The sequence below is a fragment of the Ictidomys tridecemlineatus genome, chromosome X (assembly GCF_052094955.1).
Source record: "Ictidomys tridecemlineatus isolate mIctTri1 chromosome X, mIctTri1.hap1, whole genome shotgun sequence".
NCBI classification, from domain to species: Eukaryota; Metazoa; Chordata; class Mammalia; order Rodentia; family Sciuridae; genus Ictidomys; species Ictidomys tridecemlineatus.
In genome coordinates, this window is record NC_135493.1 from 69,601,224 (window position 1) to 69,627,553 (window position 26,330).

At 39.4% G+C, this 26,330-nt stretch overlaps 1 protein-coding gene across 1 annotated transcript; it reads right to left on the minus strand.

Moving 5' to 3' along the window:
* Positions 1 to 964: 964 nt before the first annotated feature.
* Positions 965 to 24,985, minus strand: Vsig4 (V-set and immunoglobulin domain containing 4). The gene is made up of 8 exons (XM_078034641.1): positions 24,832 to 24,985; positions 18,635 to 18,991; positions 17,554 to 17,855; positions 7,314 to 7,356; positions 6,733 to 6,810; positions 4,199 to 4,303; positions 2,057 to 2,078; positions 965 to 1,703 (listed from the first exon to the last, which is right to left on the minus strand). Exons 1-8 carry the CDS (start codon positions 24,884 to 24,886, stop codon positions 1,466 to 1,468), a joined length of 1,200 nt encoding a protein of 399 aa, XP_077890767.1. The 5' UTR covers positions 24,887 to 24,985; the 3' UTR covers positions 965 to 1,465.
* Between the last annotated feature and the right edge of the window lie 1,345 nt (positions 24,986 to 26,330).

Consider the following 26,330-nt stretch of genomic DNA (forward strand, 5'->3'; position numbering starts at 1 on the left):
AGCTGTTTCATGAAGGAAGCTGAGGTTTCCACTGGGTGGGGAGCCCTGTTTCAGAGGCTTATAAGTGTGATGGGGAAGAAGAATTTGCTCCTTTCACCAGCTATGTGAATCAAGTATCTAGGGATGAGGAAAACACTGAGGTTTTGACCATGGACTTGGCAGGTTGCATGGTGGTAAATGGGAGGCCACCTCCTTGTTCACTTTTGTGTACTATTTTGACTTCTGTAATCACCCCACAGGGGAAGCAGCTCTTGCTAAACCTGACCTGACCCTGGAACAAGAAGTAGAAATATGACAGTTTCAAGAAGAGTAAAATGATTTTGACTTCACATGATTTACATGGGGAAAAAGAAGCAGTGTAGATATGGCCCAAGACATGTTCTTACAGGAGAGCTCAATTTAAAGGTGCATACATAACACACACACACACACACACACACACACACACACACACACACACACACACTTAGTCCCATTCCTGCTTGAGAAAGACTTCAATGCTTTTACCTCCACTCCACATTATAAGAAGGGGCCAGGAGCTAGAGAAAATGACCCATGAAAAATATAAATACCCCCAAATTTTAGGATTTAAAGAAGTAGAAATCCTTAGGGATGATATAAACATACTTTGGAAAGAAGGTAATCCTTTTATCTCTCCATCCATAATTCCCTGAGGAAGAAGTAGAGCTCTTTCTTTGTTAAAATTTCAGTTGACCCAGGAAAAGTCATTCAGGTAGAGCTGACAGGATGACAAGAATGGGAATGGAAACCAGTAGAGTCCTGTTTAACCAAAGATTCACTGTGCCCCAGCTGGGGCTATCTGTGGAGTAAAATAGGAGTGGCATGATGGAAGGGAAGATCAAAAATACAAAGTTGTAACCTGTAATCACAGAGGCCAGGCCCCAACCATTTTGATCACTCTTGTTAGTTAGTACCGTACCTTGAGAGAACAACACAACTGAGGTTGCTATCATGATTATATTTATTGAGCACCAAAGAAATACCAAAGCACTAGACTCACAGGGCAAGGGCAGAATTGAACCCCAGCCTGTGACATGACAATCTCAATTAAAAGCTGTCTATCCCTGGAGAACGGGCAGTGATCCTGGATGCAACTCCTTCTCCGACTGTCAGTGTTGGGCCTCCTTTGGTCTTCTGGTGGTATCTGGAGACATGATGACCAAGTCCTAGTGCTGGTGTTTCACTGGTGTTTGGAGAAGAGCAATAGAAAACCCAGGAAGAGATACTAGAAGGGCTCAGGGCCAAACTCAACAGCTAGCGTTCTTGAGATGCATATGGCTAATTCTTAGGCAAACCAGTCACTCTCAGGAGCCGCAACATTGGCAGGAAAGACACTTTGGACTATCCAGGAAGAGAGGTAGCAGAGAAGGGGGGCATGCAGAAGGCAGAGACTGAATACTGAATAGTTAATTATGTCAACAGAATTTGACCTAGTAGGGGATTGTTAGCAGACACTCTTAACCTCATTGCCCAGAATCTCATAATCCAAGGGAACTGTGTGCAGCAGGCGGGCATAGTCACCATTGATCTGGGCGATGATCTGGTACTCCTGGCCCAGGCAGGGATCGTCAGAGTAGTTGTTGTCCAGAGCCCGGGGAGCTGGCTCATCACTGGAACAGCCACTGGTGTAGATGCCCACTCTCATGGTTTCTCCAGAGTCACTGGCCTCACTGGAAGGCATCCTAAAGTCCAAGAGTCCACCTTCCATGAGAAGTGACTTGGAGCTTACACCCTGGTTTCTCACCCATCTGCCTAAGTTCTTACCAACTGACTCTGAGGCTCTTGCCACCTAAGAATTCTAGGGGCAGAAGGCTGGTAGGTCTAAATCATCTTGTGCTTTCAGTGATCTAGGGCAGAACCTCAGAAGGTGCCTCAGAGAGGATATAAACCTGTGTCCTGTCACTGAAGGACATTGGTGTTAAGAGTAGCTCTATCTTTGCCACACATCCCACCTTCCTCCATATTGCCTGTCAATGACCAACAGAACTGAGGACAGGGAAGAGGTTATAGGATGGAAAAGGAGATGCTATCTTACCTGCTCACTTCATAGACATGCTCTAGAAAAGAAGGAGGAATCAGGTCAGAAATTTCTATGGACAAGGAACAAGAGTCAAGCATGGACTCTGGATACCAGTCAAAAAATGAAGGAAAGGAACAGAGGGGGATTTCTATGTTTCAGATTTCCAACAGTGGGAGGTATTGGGGAGATACATTGAAGCACAAGGATGCAGATTTGTCAGATAAAGGAAGGGGAAGCATGCTTGATCACTGTTCTATTTGGCATCTCTGACTGGAGTTGTTGCTTGGTGTGGGTGGGGGAAGATCACTGGAACTCGACAGGCTCTCCACCCAAGAATCTGAGTCCTTGTGGGAAACTTGACTTCTGGGCCACAGCCCAGGAAGAAGGGGCTGGATTAGTTTGATGTCAGGGACTATGACCCAAGCCACTCCCAAGTGCACTCACCCCCATCCCATACCCTAGAAAGGCCCTAGAATAGGTAACCATTGCCCCCTAGTGTCTGTGGAGGGAAATTTCCCTATACAGGCTCAAAGGCTTAGCTTGGTACAAAGATGGATATCTCTTGATATCTCTTGATACTACCCTCTACGTGCTTACAATTTTCAGGGGAACAACTGGGAATGCATGCATTAAAAACAACAAATAAGTAAACAAACAGGGTAAGACTAGTGCCTTCTGCCTTTCGGTAAAGCCTTAACATTTCCATGTTCTACTTCCCCCGTTGGCATGGGCACTCAGCACCATAGGGGTTGTGTCTTTTTTTATTTTATACTCCTGGAATCTGGCACACAGTAGGTGTCAGTAACTATATTTTAAATTGAATTGATACATTGAAGATGTCTCCCTTATAGAGAGGTAGAAAACAGGCATTCTGGGAAGGCAAACAAAGAAGGGGAAAAAGCATAAAGGTGTGAAGAATACGGCCTATTTGTTTGACTTCAGTACCTGGTCATGAGGATAGGTATGTTGAAAATACAGGCTAGAGGCATATCACAGAGGGTCTTGAATATAATTTTACATTTTGACTTCTATCCCCTTAGCACTGAAGAGCCATGCAACATTTTGAGAAGGAAACAGGCTAATGTGGTTACTATTTATGCCCAGCCTCATCAAGACTATGATGAATACTTTCCTTTTAGTGCTCTTTGGGTTGTGGCTCTTGGGATTTGAGGTATCTCCACTCCCATGTTTATCCTCATGGGTCACAGCCATGCTTACTGGCCAAGACCAGTATACTTGAGATCCAGAGAATGAGATATTCAGGACTCCCTTCTTTTTGTTTAAAGAGATGCAGGATAGAAAGCAGGCTCTTTGTAAGTACAGGATAATGCAGAGAAAGAGAGAAACTAATGCTAATGAATATTGGGTCAGGTCCATAATACAGCAGGCATTAAGTTCTACCTAGGTTTTTCTTATAAATAAATATTGTAATTCTCTTTGTCCTTCTCAGCTGGCCCATTGTCGTGAAATGGCTCTGACAACTGTACTTTCTCATGCCACTTCTCTGCTCAAAAACTTAGGCGACTTTTAGTACTTCTAAAAAGCATTTAGTAAAGAAAGTCCGAATCATTTAGACTGGCATTCAAAGTCTTCTTTAATTAGACTTTGAACTTTTATTTTTCCTTGTTTCCCTATTGCTCCAATTCTCTTTATTGATGACCTCACACTCAGTTGTCTTTTTGAGTTTTACATTTGAACTCCTTACATGCTGTTTGCATTCTCCAAGGACTGGTCCAAGTTTTGCTATCTGAAAGACCTAGCTAATTACTCGAGCCCTAAATGACTCTCCTCTTCTCAAGATCATTATTGTCTTTTCCAGGTTTTGAGTCCATAATTTTCATTTCTATGTTTTGTTATTGGTAAGTTTAATGTTTCAACTTTGAATTTTCTATATAAATTATAAGCAACTTGAGGGAAATTCCTTTGCATCCTTATGAGGTGACATATTACAAGGAGATGCCAAATATTTCTGCATTCATTTCCATAATACTTATGTTATTGTTTGCATGAACATATGTCTATCTGCACCTCTACCCTCACTCCAACAGTAGGTTGGGGGGTTCACTGAAGTGCCCGACACAGTGTCTGATACAGAGCTTAAATATATTACCAGAAAGAAAGAATAAGTTAAAGCCACCCAAAAATCAAGTCACTCACCTTGTTGGGATGTCTTCCGGCAAAGCATGATATAAACCATGGTGATAACCACCACACAGCACAAGGAGATGATGAGGATGATGGCAAAGATAGGAAGACCCCTTCCTAGGATGCAAGACAAGATCAAGTGATATAAGGTTGAAAAATAAGGTTAAAAAAACTGTAAGGATGAGCCTAGATTAAACCAGGATTTTTTTTCTTTTCCACTTTCCTTCTTCTCTTTACTTTCTTAGCTAGTCAAGGAGACAAAACTCCAGTGCCATGAGAAAGATTTGGGAAAGGCCTTATACACCAGGTATAAACAAATTCTTGCAGACCCACTGATTGATGGCTGATTAGCCTGGGCATTTGAGCCAGACCCCCATACTTACCATGGGACCAAGGAAAGAAGTGTTTATCTTCTCTTAGAAGGAAACAAAAATTAGTACCTGGACTTCCTAGCCTCATCAAAATGCTACCTTAACGAGATTCTGATTAGTTACTTCTAGTCAGAAATGGTCTTTCCCTTATAATACTCTTTTCTAAATTCTCTTCTTCCTTCTATCTCAAAACATATATCCCCTGTGCCACCTGGGGTACATCTCCAGTATGCTGAAAGAATCCACTGTACTAAGCTTCTAGTTCTGGTTCTGTTACATACTTGCAGTGGTGAGGTAGAATAATGGTTCTCTGAAGATGTTTATATCTGAACTCCCAGAATCTGTGGGTATATTAGTTTACATTTCAAAGAGGAATTAAGGTTACAGAAAGAATTAAGGTTGATAAATAGCTGGTGTTAAGAAGGGGACATTATCCTTGATTCTCTGGGTGGGCTCAATGTAATCATAAGGATCATTTAAAAGTGGAGGGAGGAAACATAAGATGTCAGAGTCAGAGGAAGAGTTGAGGATGCTACACTGATAGTTTTGAAAATGGAGAAAGGGAGAAATGAGCCATGTGGGCAGCTTCCATAAAGTGGAATGGATAAGGAAATAAATTATTTCCCAAAGTTTTCAGAAGAAATGCAATCCTACTGAGTCCTTGATTATAACTCACTAATAACAGTGCCAGACTTCTTATCTCTAGAATTGTAAGATAATACATTTATATTGTTTTAAGATACTAGGTTTCAGATACATTTTACAGCAGCAATAAAAAATGAAAACAGTGACCTTGTCAAATCCTTGACTGTCACTAGACCTTAGTTTCCCCATAAGTTAAGTGAAACATTTGGATGATGTCTAATGCACTTTTGGCTATAATATTCTTAATCTAGGGACTAGATCAAGAGATAGAAAGGGGTATGGAAAGGAATTCCTTCCTTTGAGATTTGTTGCTGTTGCTGGCTTTCTTTTTCCTAGATTCCATGATATTCTGTCCTAGAAATCTGTTATATGTGGTTTTCCAAGGTTCTGGTTAGGAGTGAGAGTGCCCAAGCTATAAGCTGGTGCAGATCAAAGAAATACACCTCCTTGATGAGAATCAAGCAATAAAATCCTTGATAGATGATGTAGAGTATGGATCCAATATCTGAGAACTTGTACTTCTCCCAGAGTTAACTTTTTATCATCCCAAACCAAGAGGCATATTCTAATTTCCCTTCTTCCAATTGATGTTTTCGTGGAAGAACCATCCAAGTATGGAAACCTTTGAGCCAAAATTAGCAATACAAAGGTAGCACACAAATCAACTATGTTTATGCTCAGAGGCAGTTAGGGAGCTCTGCAAACAGGGTGATGTAGAAAAGACATTCAGAAGTCTATCTTCAATGATACAGAGCTAAAGGATAAGACTAGGAGTGAGTGTCATCAAACTATTTCACACCAACTAATTAAAACAGCTATCTGATATAGATCAGGAGTCTTAGAGGTCCCTTGGTATACCAGGAATTGACAATTTTGTTGCAGCATCATGAGGTGGTCTAGAGAGTTCAAGATGGTGGGATATGGTAGTCCAAGTTAGAATGGGGAACTCATGGTTTAAGGGAAGCTGCTAATTATCAAGTGGTGTGAAAGCAATTCATTATTTTAAAAGTAAGCTCAGTCATATAAGTGAATACAAGCTGACTATCAGTTAAAGGTGCAAAAAAAATCTTCTCTTTGGGATTTCAATCTCTGAGACCCTGGCCTGGGAATCCTTGAGACTTTAGACGAAAAAATTAGCTGCAAGCTGCCGGGGAAAGGTCTGGTTGATAGTGCAAATAATAGGGTATGGGGTACTGCTATTATCCTTACCTGACCCAATGCCCATTTCCCTAGGAAGGCTGCTTAAGGTTGTGGCCCTATTCCTATATTTGTTCAGAGTGTTTGGGAAGTTTATTGCTATGGAAATAAGAAACTAGCTAAGAATACATTTGTCACTCCCCCTTTCACCTCAGTTTGACTTTGCTCATCCTTGCACATATCTCTTCCACTCTATGAAAACTACCCTACTCATCTACAGGATATTTAATGATTTGTAGAGTTAAATGCCACAGGACAGTTATATAGTAGAAAGTCTTGGAAACAAAGCTTAGCATCAAGAAGGAAGGATAGAAGTCTTGACGTTGTTCTTACCTGGCCCAGCAATTGTGTCCCCCAAATAGTCACTCACTTCAGTGGTCCAGTTCCGGGATGGGTTCACTATAGATGTCTCTATAACAATAGGGAATCAGGGTCAGGGGGCCTCTCTTGCAGCCAGTAGCTGTGAGGTAAGAGACCTCTGAAAATGTTGAGGTTAGTCTAGGGGAATTTTTACTAGGTTTTCAAGAGTGGCTGGCCATGAACCACTAGTACCACTAGTACTATTGGTAAGGCATCTTTGTTTCTTACTATTAGGGGTGGTCAGTTGAAAGAAGGTACATATAGGGGATGTAATATACACAGAGTAAGTCAAACTAGGAGCAAAACACAAATCACAGTATTCTCTTTTGCTTCAGAAGTCTTCACAAAAAAGATTATACATTCATGATTCTACTTCTTCACCATCCTTAACTCCTTGTTACCTTTCTTTTGGTTCCAATCGTTTTCTATTATGCTCTCATTGAATAACCTAATGGCCTCTTGTTCCTCATTCAATGGCATTGGGGTTTCTGTCTTGATTTCCAAGATACCATTTTGGAACTCTCCTACTCCCATAGAACTCCACTAAAACTTACCTTCCAAGGGAATTTGAATGGTTGTAGGTGCCTCAGTCTTGGTCTTTGAGTGGCGTGGAGGAGTCTGAAAGGAAAAGGGAACTCAATCAAGGGCCTGATACCCTTTAAGTAAATAGCTGAATGCCCTAGGAAAATTAGGAAGTAATCAAGGCCAGTTGGGTCTATACTTGAACCTCTTAATACTTCCCTCATGATCCTGATAAGTCCTGTGTTGTGTTTATCCTTCACATATCAGTCTAAGGCAGGGTTCTTAAATCGAAGTTCATAGACCTTGAAGGAGTCTGGGAGTAAAGTTCAGAGGGTCTGTAAACTTGGATAAGAAAATATATTCTATCTTTTACTTTATAGACAGAGATACAAAAATTGGGCTATATATATGTAATAAAGATTGTAATGCATTCCACTGTTGTCATGTAGTTAGAAATAAATAAATAAATTTTAAAAAAGAAAATATATTCTATCTTTTGTTAATTTTTAACTGAAATTTTGTGATTTGTCCTCTTGAGAGGAATTTTGGAAATCTCACAAAGGTGGTATTGGATGATATCAGTGAAAATGGTAGACAAATTATCTTCTAAAATTCACCTCTTCATCAAAACAATAAGATAATTGGAAATTTTTGACATATCATTTTTTTCCTGAAATTTTGAAATTATCCAAATTTGTAGTAACTCAGAAAGCATCTAAGAAAGAAAAACATGACCATTTTGGTAAGAGTGGTAAGTTTTGTGGCATTTTCACTTACTGTGGTCCCATCACCCCTTTCCCAGCTTGGAGGTAGTCAGAAACTAAAACTCATTGCGACTGGAGATTTGGCTCAGTAGTAGAATGCTCATCTACCATGCTGAAGGTCCTGGGTTCAATACCCAGCACCACCAAAACAAAAACAAAACAGAAAATAAAACTTTAGCTGGGCATGGTGGTGTATGCCTGTAATCCCAGCGGCTCAGGAGGCTGAGGCAGGAGGATTGCAAGTTCAAAGCGAGGCCCTAAGTAACTAAGCAAGACCCTGTCTCAAAATAAAATATAAAAAAAGGCTGGGAATGTTGCTCAGTGGTTAAGCATCCCTGGGTTCAATATCCCCAGTACCCAAACAAACAAACAAAAAAACTCATTCCAGGTGCCTCAGTGAGTAAGACAGAGTTCATTCACAACACTCATCATCATTTGACCTCTCTGGTGGTTCCCTGAAAGACCAGACTCAAAAAGTGTATTTTATTGATCACCCAAAGCTAAAAGCGTCTCCCAAGAATGGGAAAATATGTGTTATGAAGAAGTCTGAGGCAATGGTAACAGTTTTGGGAAACAAGAGACTAACTAAGAATCTTAAAAGGAAAAGCTAAAGAGTTAGATATCCATAGAGAGTTTGAAAAGCTTTGACACATTCCTAGGAGTCTGGAATACTGTACAGATTGATAAGGCTGTGTGTCCCCTCAGGAAATAGGCCATGAACTCCCGCCTCTGGCTAGCTTTGAGGCTTTATATAAACAAAAAGTAAAGATTATGGCACTGTTGTAAACTGGCTGAGTGTTGAAGATATAGCTTCATAGGCATCAGAGTTATTTGGTAAAGATTAGGAGATTTATTGGTTTCACACACTTAAGAAAATTTATAGCTAATCATTAGCTGAAAGTTAAGCTAACTAATTATATATTTCGGTGGCCATTGGTGGCAAACAATACAGAGTTTAATTCAAGAAAGTCACTAAACAAACAAAACAAAATAATATCACAACAAGCACTGTCACTAACAAGCTCTAGGGAAAAAGAGAATTGGATTCTAATGTTGCCATGATTTATTATTCTAAAATCTAGTTCTCAACCACAAAAAGTATGAGACATAAAGAAACTGGAAAATGTATCACATAAATATGTGAAGAGAAATCAATCAATAGAAATATCCCTAAAGAAGCACAGATACTGAAATTATTAGATAAAACAAATTTTTTTTTGGTACTAGGTATTGAACCCAGTGGTGCCTTAGCACTGAACTACATTCCCAGTCCTTTTTATTCTTATTTTGAAACAAGGTCTATACTAAGTTGCTGAGGGTCTTGCTAAGTAGCCAAGGCCACGGCCTTGAATTTATTACCCTCCTGCCTCAGTCTCTGAAGTTTCTGGGAATATGAGCATGTGACAATGCACCCAGGTGACAAAACAATTTAAATATGTCTAAAGTTGAAGGAAATCTAAATAACTAAAAGAAAGAATGATAATAATTCAAACTTAATGCAGAAGATCAATAAACGGACTAATGTTATAGAGGAACCAATAGAAATTCTGGAGTTGAAAAGCACAATAATTAAAAGAAAAACTTCACTATAAGGGAGAAAAATTCAATAGAGCCAATTTAGCAAGCAGAATAAAGCATCAGGAAACTTTAATATATGGAAATTTAAATTATCCAGTTAGTAGCAAAGATAGGAAAATGAATTTAAAAATAAACAACACCTCAGAGACATGTGGGACACCATCTAGTATATCAACATATATGCAATGGGAGTCCTAGAAAGGGAAGGGAATAAGGGCAGAGATAATATTTGAAGAAATGTCAGACGTACTTCAATTTGATGAAAAAGAATAATCAATAAATCCAATAAGCTCAATGAACTTCAAATAAGATTCATAAAAAACATATCACCTAGGGACATCATAATAAAAAGTCAAAGAGAGACTATTGAGAGCAGTAAGATCAAAACAATAGGGGATTACAAATAAGATTAATGGCTCATTTCTCATCACAAACAGTGGAGGCCAGAAGACAGAGGAATTATATATTCAAAGTGCTGAAACAAAAATTCTATGTTCAGTAAAATTACTCTTTAAAAATTAAGTAGAAAGCTGGACACAGTGGTACACACTTGTAGTCCCAAATATTCTAGAGGCTGTGGCAGGAATTTTGCTTCAGCCCGTGAGCTTACGGTCAACCTGGGCAACGTAGTGAGATCCCCAACTCAAAGAAAACAAAACAAAAATAAAATATGAAACAAAAATGAAGCAGAAATTAAGACATTTCTTAGATAAACAAAAACTGAGAGTTTATTGCTGGAGATCTGGCTGATAAGGAATATTAATGGCATTCTTCAAACTTAAATATAAGGACATTAGATAGTAAATTAAACCAACCCAAAGACATACAAAAGAACCAGTACCTAGGTAAATATGGATTGTAAATATGTTTTTATCTGATATAAAAGATACTGCATAGACCTGTGGTTATGGCTCAGTGGTAGAGCACTCACTTTGCATGTGTGAGGCACTAGGTCCAATTCTCAACACCACACAAAAAATAAACAAATAAACAAATAAATAAAATAAAGGTATTGTGTCCATCTACAACTGAAATTTTTTAAAAAGATAATTCAATTGTAAACATATGCTTCTATTAACAGAGCCTCAAAATTCATGAGGCAAAACCTGTCTCTATTGAAGGAAGAAAAAGGTAATTCAACAATAATAGTTTGAGTATTCAATGCCCCACTTTCAATTATGGATAGAACAAATAGCAGAAGATCAGCAAGGAAGTTAAAACTTGAACAACAGTATTAACAATTTAGACCTAACAGAAGTATACAGAATATTCCATACTGTAATAGCAGAATACACATTATTCTTAAGTACACATGGAACATTATCCAGAGTGGACTGGTACATTACAATGTAAAAGACATCTCAGTAAATATGAAATAAGAAGAAGCACGTTCTCCAACCATCATGGTGGTAAATTAGAAATGAATAAGGGAAAGTAATTTCTGAAGAAGGAAGAAAACCTCAAATGACACAACTAACAAGTGAAGATGTTGGATTGCTAATCAAAAACTACCCACAAAGAAAATATCAGGCATAAGTGGCTTCATTAGTGAATCCTACCAAATGTTTTTAAAATGAATACAATTTCTTGACTTTTCATTTTTTTAAAATTAGTGAGGTAATAGTCTCAACTCATTATATGAGGTAGATGTTACTCTTACACAAAAACAAATATAACAAAAGAAAAAAAACTAGGACCCAAATATTCAAATATATGTATAGAAATCCTCAAAAGTAGTAGCAGATCAAATCCAGTAGTATATTAAAGGTATTATACACCATGACCATGTAGGATTTATTTTATGCTTGCAAGCTTGTCTCAATATACAAAACTGAGTATTACTAGAATAAAGGGGACAATGGGCACAATAATTTTAATAGACACAGAAAAAAAGCATTTGAGATAAATTAGGAATAAAGGGAAATTCCTTGTTATGATACAGGTTATCTACAAAAAGCCACATAATTAATGGTGATAAGGATATAAGTCAGTGGTATAGTTCAGTCCCCAGCACAATTTTTAAATTTTTTATAATTGTAGATGAACAGCATATCTTTCTTTGTTTTGTTTTTTATGCGGTGCTAAGGATTGAACCCAGTGCCTCACACATGCTAGGGAAGTGCTCTGTCACTGAGCTACCTACATCCCCAGCCCAGTCCCAATCACAATTGTTTTCCTCTTGCTTTTCATTTTTCCCTTTTATTTTTATTTGTTCTTTTCAGATATACTTGGCAGTAGAGTGTATTTTAATGTATTATACATACATGGAATATAACTTATTCTATTAGGATCCCATTTCTGTTCTTGTACATTATGTGCAATTTCACTTGTGGTGTATTCATATATGAACATAGGAAAGCTATGTCCAATTCATGCTACTGTCTTTCCTATTCCTATTCCTGCTCCCTTCCCTTTATTCCCCTTTGTCTAATACACTGAACTTCTACTCCCCTGCCGCCCACAGGCACAAAATAATTTTTTAATTACCTTTTCAGCTGGATGCCATGGCACATTCCTATAATCCCAGTCACTCAGGATACTGAGGATTGATAGTTCAAAGCCAGTCTCAGTAACTTAGCAAGGCCCTAAACACCTTAGTGAGACTCTGTCTCAAAATCAAAATAAAAAGGGTTGGGGACGTGGCTCAGTGGTGTGTTACATGCCCCTGGGTTCAATCACAGTATCAAAAAGAAAAAAGAAAGAAAATAAATAAACTGAATGATTTTCCTATAAGTTTAAGAACATGACAAGTGTGTCCATTCATGCCATGTTTATTCACAATTGTGAATTGGAGACACAACCAGGGACATTATACAATTTTAAAAAAAGTTATTTAGGGCCATCTCAATGGTAGAGCACTTGCCTAAAATGCTTGAGACCCTGGGTTTGATCCCTAGAGAAAAAAATGTTTTCTAGAGTGGGAAGGAAGAAATAAACTATCTGTGTTCTCAGATAAGAATACATATAAAATGCTTTAAAATCCACAAAACCATGATTAAAGACAATAAATAAATTTAGTGCATTTGCAGAATAAAAGATCAATGTGCAATAATCAGTTGTATTTCTATACATGAACAATGAGCAATCCATAATTTACAGTAAGAAATCTATTCTAGTACACTAGAATGAAAATAATACAAAACTTCAGATTCACACATGTTGCATATGACAGGATTTCATGCTTTTCATGGTTGAAAATTATTATATTGTGTATCCATATCACATTTTCTTTGTCCATTCAAATGTATAAACAAATAGTACAATACTTAGAAAGAAATTTAGACAACAGAGTCTGAAAATAAATTCCTGTATCATTATTCAATGATTTTCAACAAGGCTACAAAGACCATTAATGGGAAAATATGGTCTCTTTAGCTTACAGGTGTGGGACAAGTGGACAGGAACATTTAAAAGAAAGAAAGTGGGCCTCTACCTCACTCTATACACCAAAATTAACTCAAAGTGGATCAAAGGTCTACATGAGAGCTAAAAGTATAAAAAACTTATAAGAGAACATAGGCAAAAATCTTCATAAACTGAGATTAGGCAATAGCCTCATGTATGACATACAAAACATAAATATCAACATAAAAATAGAAGAGTTAGTGTACACCCATAATCCCAGGGATTCCAGAGGCTGAGACAGGAGGATTGTTGAGTTCAAAGCCAGCCTCAGCAAAAGTGAGGTGTTAAGCAACTCAGTGAGACCCTGTCTCTAAATAAAATACAAAATAGGCTGGGAGACAGAGGCAGGATCACAAGTTCAAAGCCAGCCTCAGAAAAAGCAAGGTGCCAAAGACAAAGAAAGCACAAAAGACAAAGAAAATGTGGTACATATGCAATCAACGTCTAACTTTAACTCATACTCTAAACTACAGTAATCAAAAAAGCATGGGACCAGCACAAAAATAGAAACACAGTCCAATGGAACATAATAGACATCTCAGTACCAAACCCATACATCTACAACCAACTGGAGAAAGGACAGCCCCTTCAATAATGGTGCTGGGAAAACTGGATATCCATTTGTGAAAGTCTAAAACCAGACCCACATCTCTCACCCTGTACAAAAATCAACTAAAAAATTGGGTCGGACACCTAAATGTAAGACCTGAAACTCTGAAATGACTAGAAACAAACCTACAGGAAAAACTTCAAGACATCCATGTGAGCCATGATTTTCTGGATAGGAGCGCAAAAGCACAGGAATCAAAAGAAAAAAAATGATAAATGGGAATACATCAAACTAAAAAGCTTCTGCATAACAAAGGAAAAATATTTGACAGAGTGAAGACACAATCTACAGAAAATATTTTCCAAGTATTAATTTGATACAGGGTTAATACCCAGAATATATTAAGAAGTCAAAAAATAACAAAAATCCAAATAACCCAATTAAAAATAGGCAAATGATCTGAACAAACATTCCTCAAAAAGAAATACAAGCCAGGTGCCATGGTGCACTCCTGTAATCCTAGCCACTTGGGAGGCTGAGGCAGGATCACGAGTTCAAAGCCAGCCTCAGCAAAAGTGAGGTGTCAAGCAACTCAGTGAGACCCAGTCTTAAAATAAAATACAAAATAGGGCTAAGGATGTGGCTCAGTGGTCGAGTGCCCCTGAGATTAATCACTGGTACCCCCTAAAAAAAAGAAATACAAATGGCAACAAATATATGAGAAATGCAAGTACCTTCACAATAAAGAAAATGCTAATCAAAACTACAATGAGATTCTATCTCACCCAGTTAGAATGGCCATTATCAGAAATCAAATTGTTTGCAAGAATGTAGAGAAAAAGGAACTTTCATACACTATTGGTGGGAATGTCAACTAGTACAGCCATTACTAAGAACAGTATGGAGGTCCCTCAAAAACTGAAAATGGCTCTACCATATGATCCAGTCTTCCCATTTCTGAGTATATGTCCAAAAGAAGTGTGATCAACATAAAAAGACTTGCATGTCCATGTTTATTGTGGTACTGTTTACAACAGCTACAATATGGAGGAGGGCAAATCATATCTCTGATCCAAAAAAAAATGAGTAGGGAAATGTCAAGGCAGAGAGGAGGAGGTAGGTGATAGAATTCACAAGTGAAGAGGATGAAGATATTCTCCAAGAAGAATAAGGTGGCCTCATTTTCTTGAAGCAGGACTGGAGAACTGAAATAAGGTATAAATGTTCAGAATTGATGTTATAAGAAATAAGACAGCAAATGAATTGACAAACAGTATCGGTGAAGGCAATGGATGTTACACAGCATATAACTCGAGTATGGTCAGTGCATATCTGTGCTTTGTTTTATCAGCTGAGCTCAGCAGTCTAAGAGCAAAGGCATGAACCTACAGGGCCATTCCAGAACTGTGGGTTAACACAGAGAGTGAGGTGGAAGTGTGAAATGTTGGGAGATCTGTGAGAGTAGCTTAGCTCAGAAGGCAGGGAAGTGTGGAAAGCTGAGAGGAACTTCTCAGACCCTCAATTTCCTTATCTGTCAATAGGGGGCAATGGCAAGCACTGCCTAACAGCATTGTAATGAAAAGCTTTGACTGTGATAAAGAATAAACAGGGTGGTTGGCAGTGAGCAAGTTCTTGCCCAGATGGTCTAGGAACTAACAGACCACAGAAGGGCAATAATTTTTTAAAAAATATTTTTCTCTTAGTTATTGATATATCTTTAATTTATTTATTTGTATATGGTGCTGAGAATCGAACCTAATGCCTCACACATGCAAGGCAAGTGTGCTGCCACTGAGCCACAGTCCTAGCCCAAGCCAAGAATATTTAATTTGTCTCTTTGTGAAGTTCACAAAACTAGACTTTATGGTCATAACCTACCTACCCTCTTTCCTTGACCAGACTGTTGTTTTTCAGAGAACTGAGTCACTATCTAAGGATTGTTCTCAGAATGAGACCAACCTTATTCCCCACAAAACCAACAGACCAGAATTATATCAGCACAGATATTCTCACTACAATTCAACTTTGGTTGGGGGAAATCCCTCAAGGAAAACACAGGAGTCTCAAAACAACATCAGTGGGCTGGGGTTGTGGCTCAGTGGTGGAGTGCTTGCCTAGCATGTGTGAGGCACTGTGTTTGATTCGCGGGACCACATATAAATAAAGTCTACTGACAACTAAAAAAATATTAAAAATAAACAACATCAGTTTCACAACTTCACGGGTGACGGAGAATTCACTCATTCTCCTTATACAGAGCTATCCTCAAAGTTCAATAATTTTCAGTGGCTTTGAGGGTGATTTTCTGAAAACCCCTAGTTCCAAACACATTTTGGGGCATTAAAGCCTTGTTGTCTTCCCCTTTCAAGGTTTGTTGGAAGCCAAACAAAAAAAAAATTCATTTAACATGTATTTTTTTAGCTCTTCATTTAACTCCAGCCTGTAGTCTTTTTTAATGTTTTTTTTTTTTTTTTTTTTTTTGCATTACTGGGGATTGAACCCAGGAGTGCTTTGTCAAAGAGCTACATCCCAGCTATTTTTATTTTATCTTGAAACAGTATCTTGCTAAATTGCTGAGGCTTTCTTGAATTTATGATCCTCCTGCCTCAAACTCCCGAGTCACTGGGATTACAGGTGTGGGCACAACACCCAGTTAAGTCTGTAGTCTTTATATGCATAATCTATATATGACAGTGCTATAAGGAATAGCCAAATCTTGATTAACTAGAGTCCATCTTCATAAAAACCTCAAACAGAGGTTGCATTTGGCTTTGCATCTGGCTTTAGGAAGAAGAGGTAAAATTAAAAGAAAATACATACAAATCTGGGCTTTCTCTCATAATGCAAAAAGAAACATAAAGTAAGGGGGTATGATGATGCATGTCTGTAATTCTAGCAACTTGGGAGTTTGAGGCAGATGGATTGCAAGTTTGAGGTGGCCTTGGCAATCAGGAAGACTCTCTCTCAAGATAAAATGAAAATGACTTGGGAATGTAGCTCATTGACAAAGTACCCCTAGGTTCAATCCCCAGTACTGAAAAGGAAGGAAAAAAGGAAGAAAGAAAGGAAGGAAGACAAACAAAACAACAATAAAGAATTCCAACAAAACCACAATTAAAAAAACAGAACAACAACAACAACAAAAATACAGCCAAAGGGGCTGAGGTTGTAGCTTAAAAGTAGATCACTTGCTTACCATGGCCCTGGTTTGATCCTCAGCACCACATAACAATAAATAAATAAAATAAAGGTATTGTGTCCATATAAAGCTAAAATATATATATAGCCAATGGGTGCCGAGGATCTGATATAGATGCAACCATGGGAAACAATCAGAGGTAGTGGAAAGATCATGAAATCTGAGCACAAATCCAGATTTTGCACTTCCTTGCTATATGCTCAGGAGCAAGTAGATTCCCTTTTTTTGGCTCTCAGTTTCTTCTTATGTAAAGTAAGAGTAATGAGGGCTGGGAATGTACCTTAGTGGTGAATACCCCTGGATTCCCAGTACTGTAGTCAATTAATCAACAGGGTTGGGGTATAGCTATTTGGTGGAGTGCTTGCCTAACATGCTTGAGACCCTGGGTTTGATCCCTAGAACCACCAAAGAGAGAGAGAGAGAGAGAGAGAGAGAGAGAGAGAGAGAGAGAGAATGACAGTAATGAGAGTAACGATAGGTGCCTCATGGGACACTTGTGAAGATTCATTGAGAAAATGTGTATTGAGTTCTTGAACTTAGACAAATATGATGTACCTGGTAAATGTCAGTTTTCCTTTCTTAAATGACAGGCATTATCTCTAGCTTTAATGTTTCCAGTACCAAATGTGTGTGTGTGTGTGTGTGTGTGTGTGTGTGTGTGTGTGTGTAATTGTACAGCCATTGCCTATCCAGAACCCCACTCCCCCAACTGTCCTCTGGCATAAGGAACAATCCAGAGGTATCTTTGGTTCAAGGTTGTCTGTTAAGATTCTCACCAGGAGAGAGGGCTGCTCACCTTTGACCACAAACTTCACAATGTCACTGCGCTGCTCAGAGCCTACCCGGCCCTTAGCGGTACAAAAGTAGGAGCCTGAGTTAGCCACCACTGCAGGCTTGAAGAGTAAGGTACTCAAGTTTGCTACTCGGATGGGTTCCAGGTTATTAGTCTGTTCCTTGTACCAAATATAACTGATGGGGGGAGAACCCCGAGCCTGGCATTGAAGGCTAATCCTCATTCCCTGAGGCACCGTGAAACCGTAACCGCTGCCAGTTGTCACCGTAGGCTTGGAGACAGGAACTGCAAAGGGAAGACAAGAAAGGAATCTCTAGGAAATCTTATGGATATGGGGACACAAGGCTAAATTATCCTTGTTGGTCACAAGGACATGGGTATAACTTCAAATGAAACTAACCGGGGCTCTTGGCTTAGAAAAGAAGAAGGAAAAAGAGAAATGAAGATAAAAATATTTTCCTTTGGAAGATTAAATATATATTATCTGTAGAATTATCTGCAGTTTAAATTCAACTGACTTAAGAAAATAATGTTATTTTTATTTTTGAGCTCAAGTAGTTTTGGGATTATCTATAGTTTTGGATTACTAGGGTCAGATTTTTACAAAACTGTCAAGCCAGGAAAATTTACATTGGCTGACCCTTGCTTCCTTTTCTCAAAAACTTCTGGGCTTGCATCTATCTAGTCTTCAAATCCTATAAGATATATTCATTTTTATGAGTTTTTTATTCATTCACAAAAATGAATATATCTTATAGGATTTTGGAGATTTGCTTAAGGAAAGCAACCAACTTATGGATGCCATAATTTCTGGGACACTTGAAGAGGTAGAGATTTGAAAGTCAGGAGCCCTTCCAATATTTTCATAAATTCTACCATGGAATTGATGACCCTGAGGATCCTGTGCCTGTCACTTTTCTCTCATCAGCACATATAACTTAATAGAACCTATGCACAGATAAACCAAGGTCTTTCAATTTCTCAGAGGTTTCTGTGAATATAATACTTTATTGGATCTTTGCTGATCAATACTTTCCTACTCACCCAGTAACACAGAAACTCACTTTTCTGGACACGGAACTCAATGATCTTGTCTCGTACCACTTGGGTACCATCAGGGGTGTTCCAGGTGACTTCACAAATGTAGTGGCCTCGGTCATCCATCTCTAGGGTATTCAATTGGAGGGACACATCCCCTGGAACCTCATAGCTCACATTCAGGCGGCGCCGGTACTTGGCCTGCTGAATATGGTCTCCAGAGGAGTCACGTAGAAAGATGGTGACTGAGTTGGAGCCACGTTGTACCAGCCACTTCACCAAGACTTGAGTGTAGCCTTTCAGGGGACCATAGGTACAGGGAATATTCACATCCCCTTTCCATGGCCCTATCACACTCTCTGGTCCTTCCAGTATGGGATGGCCTGAAGAAAGGGAACAGAGGAAGGAAACAAACAACATAGATGATATAACCACCTGGGAACTATGATGGCAGTAGTAAGCCTCAAGGTGTTTCTAAGAAACATTCCTTAAGTTTCCTTCTATCACACTTTTTTTTTGTTTCCTGTGCCCTTTTGTTCGCTGCCAGTTTCCTTATCAATCAGAATCAGTCTTCAGAAGAAAATCCTTAACATAGTTGTTAGCTTTTAAGTGTTTCAAGTCCTTTTCATATCACTGCTTTGCTAGTGACCCTTAGTATCTGACCCTGAGTAAGTAACTCTCACCATAAAGGACTAATTTTCTTCATCTATAATGTGGAGAGTTTGGATAGAATGATCTCTATGGATTCTACCAACTCTGATAGTCTGCATATCCATGAAAACAATTTTTTTCTTGTAACATTTTCCAAGTGATGTTGGAGCAAAAATGAGCAGTTGGGTCTGGACTATTTCATTTTGTGTAAATATGTGCCTGGAGAAATGTGGGGGTTTCAGGTCTTGGCAAGGAAAGGCCCCCTTGCTTCCTCAGAAGAAAGGCTCACTGATTGGGGTCTCAACCCTGAGTTCTTCTTTGGATAGAAGTAAGAAAGTAAGCTACAGGGAATTCTGAGGGTGGAATTAGTATATGGAACAGGCCTGGGTGTGCATTCCTGTTTAACAAAATCATCAGTTATTGTTAAGTTTGAAACCTGTACTTTGTAAGTCTGACTGATTTTTTTTCCTGAATTCTCTTTTTTTCCCCTTTGTTTATTTCCTTTTTGGTTTCTCTTAGTTATAATCAAGATTCATTGGAAAATTCCATCCTGAGGGGCAAAGATTTGTCCATACTTGGTCTGGAGAGAAAAAGGGTCTGAGTAAAATCCTGGCACTGACTGTGCTAGGAATGGTGGTAGGAACAAAGGGGTAATGTTCCATAGTGGACTAAGGAGGGAAACCAGAGGGAAAAGGATGGGGACATTGAAATAGGCATTGTCTTCCCATTAGAATTTTCCATCCATAAGTTCACATTTTGAGGCCAGTAGAAATGGGTGATATTTAAACAATACTTTTATATCTCTCCTAGGACATGTGGTTTCTGAGTGTGAGCTATTATTAAACAATATTCTTTTATTTAGCCCAGGATCCCCAGGTTCTAGTCAAGCAGACAGAATATTACACCTTTTGGATAGGGTGGGGGTATGATTTCCAGCTTCTAAAATTTACTGTCAAGCACCAGGGTTTCTATCAATGGGAATACTAAAGTTAAGCCTTTGGCCTGTGCCCCCACCAGGGACTCTTAGAAGAATAGAATATTTTGGCCAAGATAAAGGCCTTGAGTAGAAAAGAATAAACAAACATTAATTCCATGTTGCTAGATCCACCACTAACTCCCTGGAGAGTTTCAGACATGGCAGGGTGCAGAACTGACCCTTACAGATAAAAATACAAAAGGGACAGATTTTAGTTTGCCCTAGCAATGAACTTTAAAATCAGAGCTTTCTATGGATGAATTAAGCTATCTGGGGAAGTTCTAAGCTCTGTTTGAGTCTTAGACAGAATTATTCTTTAAGGTTTCTTTCTACCCTGCTCAAGTGCTAAAAGACAGTAATGGGAACAGAAATTAAATAGATACATGTGCTAGCTGGTGGTGAACTTTCACCAAGTGGTGACTTTCACTGTGCTACTGATGGTTCATGCTTCCATGTGCATAAAGATACAGCTTATGATCACCTTGGACACACTTTCCCACACATATTTTTAGCCACATGCAAAAAACATTTGAGCTTCTTGGTTTAATGAACTCTTACCCATTAATCTTCCTTTAACCCTCCCCAACCTCTCTCTCTCTTTTTTTCCCCATTGAAAAGCATTCTCACACTTCCCTACTGGGCAGCAGTACAGAATTCTTCTGTGAGGATATCTGGAGCTTCTGAAAATGCCTTTGTCTATGCATATACATGTATTCCCTCTGACCTTAAGGGAGATGCAATGTCTGGCTTGCATTTCTCACTGAGAATTTGTTAGAGATACTCACTTAGCCCACTCTGGTTTGTCAAGAACACAGCCACCCAGTCCCAATCTTACAATGTTGAAATTAACTTCCAAAAGTAGGTCAGGCTTGAATCCTCCATGCCAGAATGGGGGTGAGGGACAGTTGGTAATTACACTTTCCAAAATGGCACAGTTATTTCCCCCTGTATTTAACTTTTTCTTCCACTCTCCCTCCTTCTTTCCTCCTTCCATTCACTACTCCACCTAACTTCTGTTCCTTCTTTTCTTGTTTCTTCTCCTCCATGTTCTTCTGTCCTTTACTTCCTCCTGCTTTCATTAGTAGCATAGTGAGTGGATAGTATATGGAGAGCATCACAAGAAAGAGGACATTCTACTATTCTCCATGTTCCCTTTTGTCCAGAGTGAAGATAACCACAATAACATTGAGTTACACCTTCCAACTATCTATATGGTGCCCAGAGATCCTAGAAAAACACCTAGCAGGAGAACCTAGTGAGATCAGGAAGACAGAAAGACTGCATAAGGTAGACAACATCTAGATACAAGGTCTGTCTTACCATTTCTCTGTGTGACCTTGGATAAATGACTAAATCTGTCTGAACTTTAGGCAATTATCAATAAAATGAATATCATAACATACATTACATGGAAGGTTATTGATACAATTATATGAGCTCATACACGTGAAAGCACCTAGCATAGCTCACGTTTAGTAGGTGCTGGATGAATACTGTCTTCTCCTATGACCCAAGTGAAATTTATCACATTTGCTTTGATTTTATTTGCCCCATAACAGTTCTCAACAATGTCTTCCCCTACATAAACAAATTCATTTGATTAGATCACTGGCATCTTCAAGAGGGTCCTGAAAGAGAAGTTATCATATGACAAGGTAAGGAGCCACTCTCCCCAGCCTAATAGGCTCCACTGAGCTATGGACCAGTATGAGGCCATCTGTGGGTTTTAAGGCAGCCAGACAGAACACAGTAGCATGTGCCTCCAATAACAGGACTGGCTTGGCAACCAATGTGAAATGTTGGCCAAATTAAGCAATACTTCTAACATTCCTGGAATATTGAATAGGAAAAATCCATTTCAGGAAAGTTCCACCTCCTGGTGAAATGTTCTGCCCCTATGGATACCTTAAAACCACCAAATGGTGAGCTACTTTGTACAAAAGGGATTGAGGTATCAGGCAGGATGAAATTTGGAGACTTCTGGAATTTTAGAAATCATTTAATCACATTTCTTCAAGGGTACCTATGGGCACAGGGGGAGAGAGAGAGAGAGAGAGAGAGAGAGAGAGAGAGAGAGAGAGAGAGAGAGAGAGGGAGGGAGGGAGGGAGGGAGGGAGGGAGGGAGGGGGAGAGGGAGAGGGAGAGGGAGAGGGAGAGGAGAGGGAGAGGTGCAATTTCACATAGATAGCAAGACACAGATGGGATTGGAGGCCTAGAATATAGGCTTTCACATGATACATTTCTTGCTTGCTTTCTTAACTTATTAAAGCACCACCACAACTGAAAGCAATGATACCTTACCTGGATCTACTTAACATGCTTTCAAGGATGTTATCCTACTGCTAGATAGAATCCCTCTGACTGCCTGAAAAAAAAATGCCCCCCCCCGTTATAGCTGCTTTCTAAAAAACCTTTCCCATAATCACAGAGCCTGTTCTCCTCTCTCAGGGAAATTGTATTTCCTTTAAATGTTTGTTTCTTTCAGGAGAAAGACCAGGGCTGGACACATTTTTTGAAGGAGATTTTATCTTAAGAAAGCAGGGACACTGGACTTGGAAAAGCAGAGTGCAATGATCCTGAAGAAAGGAAAGGTTTGATTTGTTGGTTGTAGGCCCCTTTCTCAGGCACATTCTGGGTCCCTTTCAGAATCCTCTTCCTCCCATCATCACAGACAGTGAGATTTCCCATTCCTGTGTGTCCCAACACCTCCTGTGCCTGGCCTGTCTCCCTCTCCTGAGCTACCTTCTGGATAGTGGATTAGCTTCGATAACAGATGTTTATAAAATGTTTAAAGTGTTTATGAAGTGTTTAAAATGTTTATAAAATGTGAAAACATCATTTTATTATGATTGTTTCAACATGTGTCTTAGCCTGGAGGAAGAGACTGAAAGTTAATTAAGGCCTCTAGAGGTTTTATAGCATTGAAGTCACAATCCCACAGAACTATCCAGCTGGCAGCCCCTTTTGAGACCAACCAAGTCAATCTTCTCACTGTACAGATGGGCTAGGGTCACTGAGGTCCAAGGAGGGGGTGTGTGTGCTTTATTGGCTATGTGGTGTATCCTGAACCACAGCTCTAGTGTAAGAACTTATACACATATGGAAGGCTTGCTGCCAGAGCTGGAGATGTTTACAGACTAGGAAAAAAACAAGACACATAGGAATGCTCACATAGTTACTCTCTCTCTCTCTCTCTCTCTCTCTCTCTCTCTCTCTCTCTCTGCTTCCCTCTCCCAAGAATTTACACACACACATTTATACTACAACGTTTCTCTATGTTGCCACCCTACCTCAATAAATCTTAGCTCAAACCAGCAAATTAAGAGGAGGCAGAGAGGTATACTCTAAAATTTACTTCACAATAAAAATATTTTAGTTATAGAAAGAACTCAGGAGCAGGAGCACTAACTTCATCACTAATGATCTGTGGCCTAGGGAAAATTCTTTTCCCTAAGAGCTGACTTAATTCAGGGTCTTTTAAAACTTTTAGATTTTAGAGGTTGATGAGTCCCAGAGTCCCAAGACATGGTAACCTAATCTAAGTTAGTTAAAGAAAGCTGGGTTTCTGACTGCACATATGACATCAAACTAACACACATCTAGCCTCTCCCTCTAGGGAGATGAAACAAGAACCCCTTTACCCTATCTTGAATCTTACTTAGCTATTACCCAGGCTTAATTTCCTGAAAATTCATCTCACTTTACAGGTTATAAAGGAGCACAGAGAAAGATCCACAGAAAGAATGCCACTATGGAATAGTTCAGATTCTTTTGCAAAAGTCCAGACAAACTGGGCCATGTCTACAGAGAAGTTAGTTAGCCTAAGAGTTAGTAAGAAACCAAGTCCTATAAAGACTAGGTGAAGAATCTAGGGCTGTTTAATTGGATAAAAAAAGAGTTAAGAGGACATAGTATATTTCTTAAGTCCTTTAAAGAGATTTCACAGGGAAAAGAAAGCATACATGTTTTATATGATTTCCAGAAGGGGCTTTTGGAGGGAAGCCACAGGGAGGCAGATTTAGTTCCACACAAGTAACATTTGGAGTGGCTCCTGGATAGACAAGATGGTCTGGAGAAGTAATAAACTCCCAGGCAATAGAAGTATGTCAACAGACAATGCTGAGCACTTGTTTCCAACAATGAATAGTGATATAGCCTACTTCAAAGGTCTCGCCTACTTCTTAGACATCATTCCTTCTTCAGAGGCTGCATAGCAAACAAGGAGCAAAGCCTAGAAGCAAAGCCTAAATTAGGTCTAATTGATGAATTACAGGTGAAAGAGAGCATATGGGGGATTTGGGCCATATTGGGAGTCTTTTGATGGGTGTCTGGATATACAAGCATTAGAAAATCATGCAGATGTTTTCCAAGAGGGAATCCTTATCAAATTGTACCAAAACTTGGCTTCTGGCTTTTTTTTTTACCAGGTTTCTACTCTCTCCCTTCCTTTGCCCAAAATTGGAAAACTTGCAGCATTAGCTGAGAACACTCACCTGTCCCAGCAGGAATAGGCTTTCTTCAGTAAGCATTCAACACCAACCCCCCAGTCGTTTGCCTGGGCCCATGGTGGCACCAGGCCCCCACTTGCTGCCTTACCATAGGTGACCACCGTTAGGTGGCCCAGGAGCAGCAGACCCAGCAAGATCCCCATCACAGTCAGAGCGACTTCTATCCTTTCTTCCAGCCTCCAACTGCCAAGGAGACTTGAACTCCTGGTGGCTGCCAGTGTCTGTGTCTGCTCACTTCCCTTCCTTATCTATATCTCTGACTTGAACTCCTAGTCCCACCGCACATTTCCCTTCCTTCCCTATTTCAGCCCAAGTCACGTGGGATTCCCCCTTCCCCCTGCCTGAGTTTGGAGATTCGAGGGTGAGTGAAGCAATTCCTCCCCCTGCTATGGTATTGACTTGAATTTCCCTGGAGCCAGTGGGGCTCTCTGGTCTTTGATCTCCCAGGCTGTGTTTATTTTGGGTCCCCTCCACAAGATTCAGAGGTTGGGGGTGACCTTTATGGTGAGTCTGCTCATTCCAGTATGGGGGTGTTTTCCTTTCTGGTGGGCCCAGGGAGAAGAAATCAACTTTGCTGACCTATGCAATTTTCATCAATTGTACTGTTAACTCCTGCCCGCTCAGCCTATGTAAATGGACAGTGTTAGAGTTGGGGCACCTGTGGGCTTCTGATTACAAGAGCTTAGTGTGTGAAAGGGCTTTCTACACAACAAAGCTTAAATAATTGGCAAACCCATGGATAATGCAGTGATAAGAGGAAATGCCCCATATCTCATAATGGGAAAGCACTTTCAATCACTTTCTCCAATAATTCCACCTCCCTGGTGGTAAAGGAGAATCCATTTTCATTAATATCCTCATGTTTTTTCACAAGATATTTATTATTCACTTCTTCTAAGAGAAGGATAAACATTGCTTTCAATGCAATAGACCATGGACTTGATAGTGATATGCTCTATTAGACTGAATTAATTTGTTGACTTCTAATTTGTAGAGACTCTGACCTACAAGAGAATGAGTGAAGTCCCTTAGCAAAGTTCAATTGCTCCCAAAATCACTCCTGTTCACAGGCCCCAGAGTGACTGAAATTTCATCAGTAGTCTAATTCTATGTGTGGCACTGCTTGCAGTCAACTAAACTTTGAAATCCTAAGTGATTTGAAAATGAAAAATACATCCAACAAATTCATGCTGCACTATAAGTAATGTCTAGGATTTGTTTTCTATTTGATTGGAGGTATATGAGAGGGCTTAGTTAAGGAGGGAGGTATTATTCAGGGAAATGGGATTGGACAGAAATACTAGTTCCAAGAGATGGCTACATACAAATGATTTGGGTTTGTATGCAAGTGGTTAGAGGAGACCCCAGAATTTCAGGTTCAGTTATCACATGGAATTCTGTCAAACCTCTCTGCCTCCTGAACCCAGTAACCCTTAATATTTATTTTTTAGTTGTAGTTGGACACAATACCTTTATTTCACTTATTTATTTTTATGTGGTGCTGAGGATCGAATCCAGGGTCTCACACGTGCAAGGTGAGCGCTCTGCCCCTGAGCCACAACCCCAGCTCCTGTCCTTTGTTTTTTA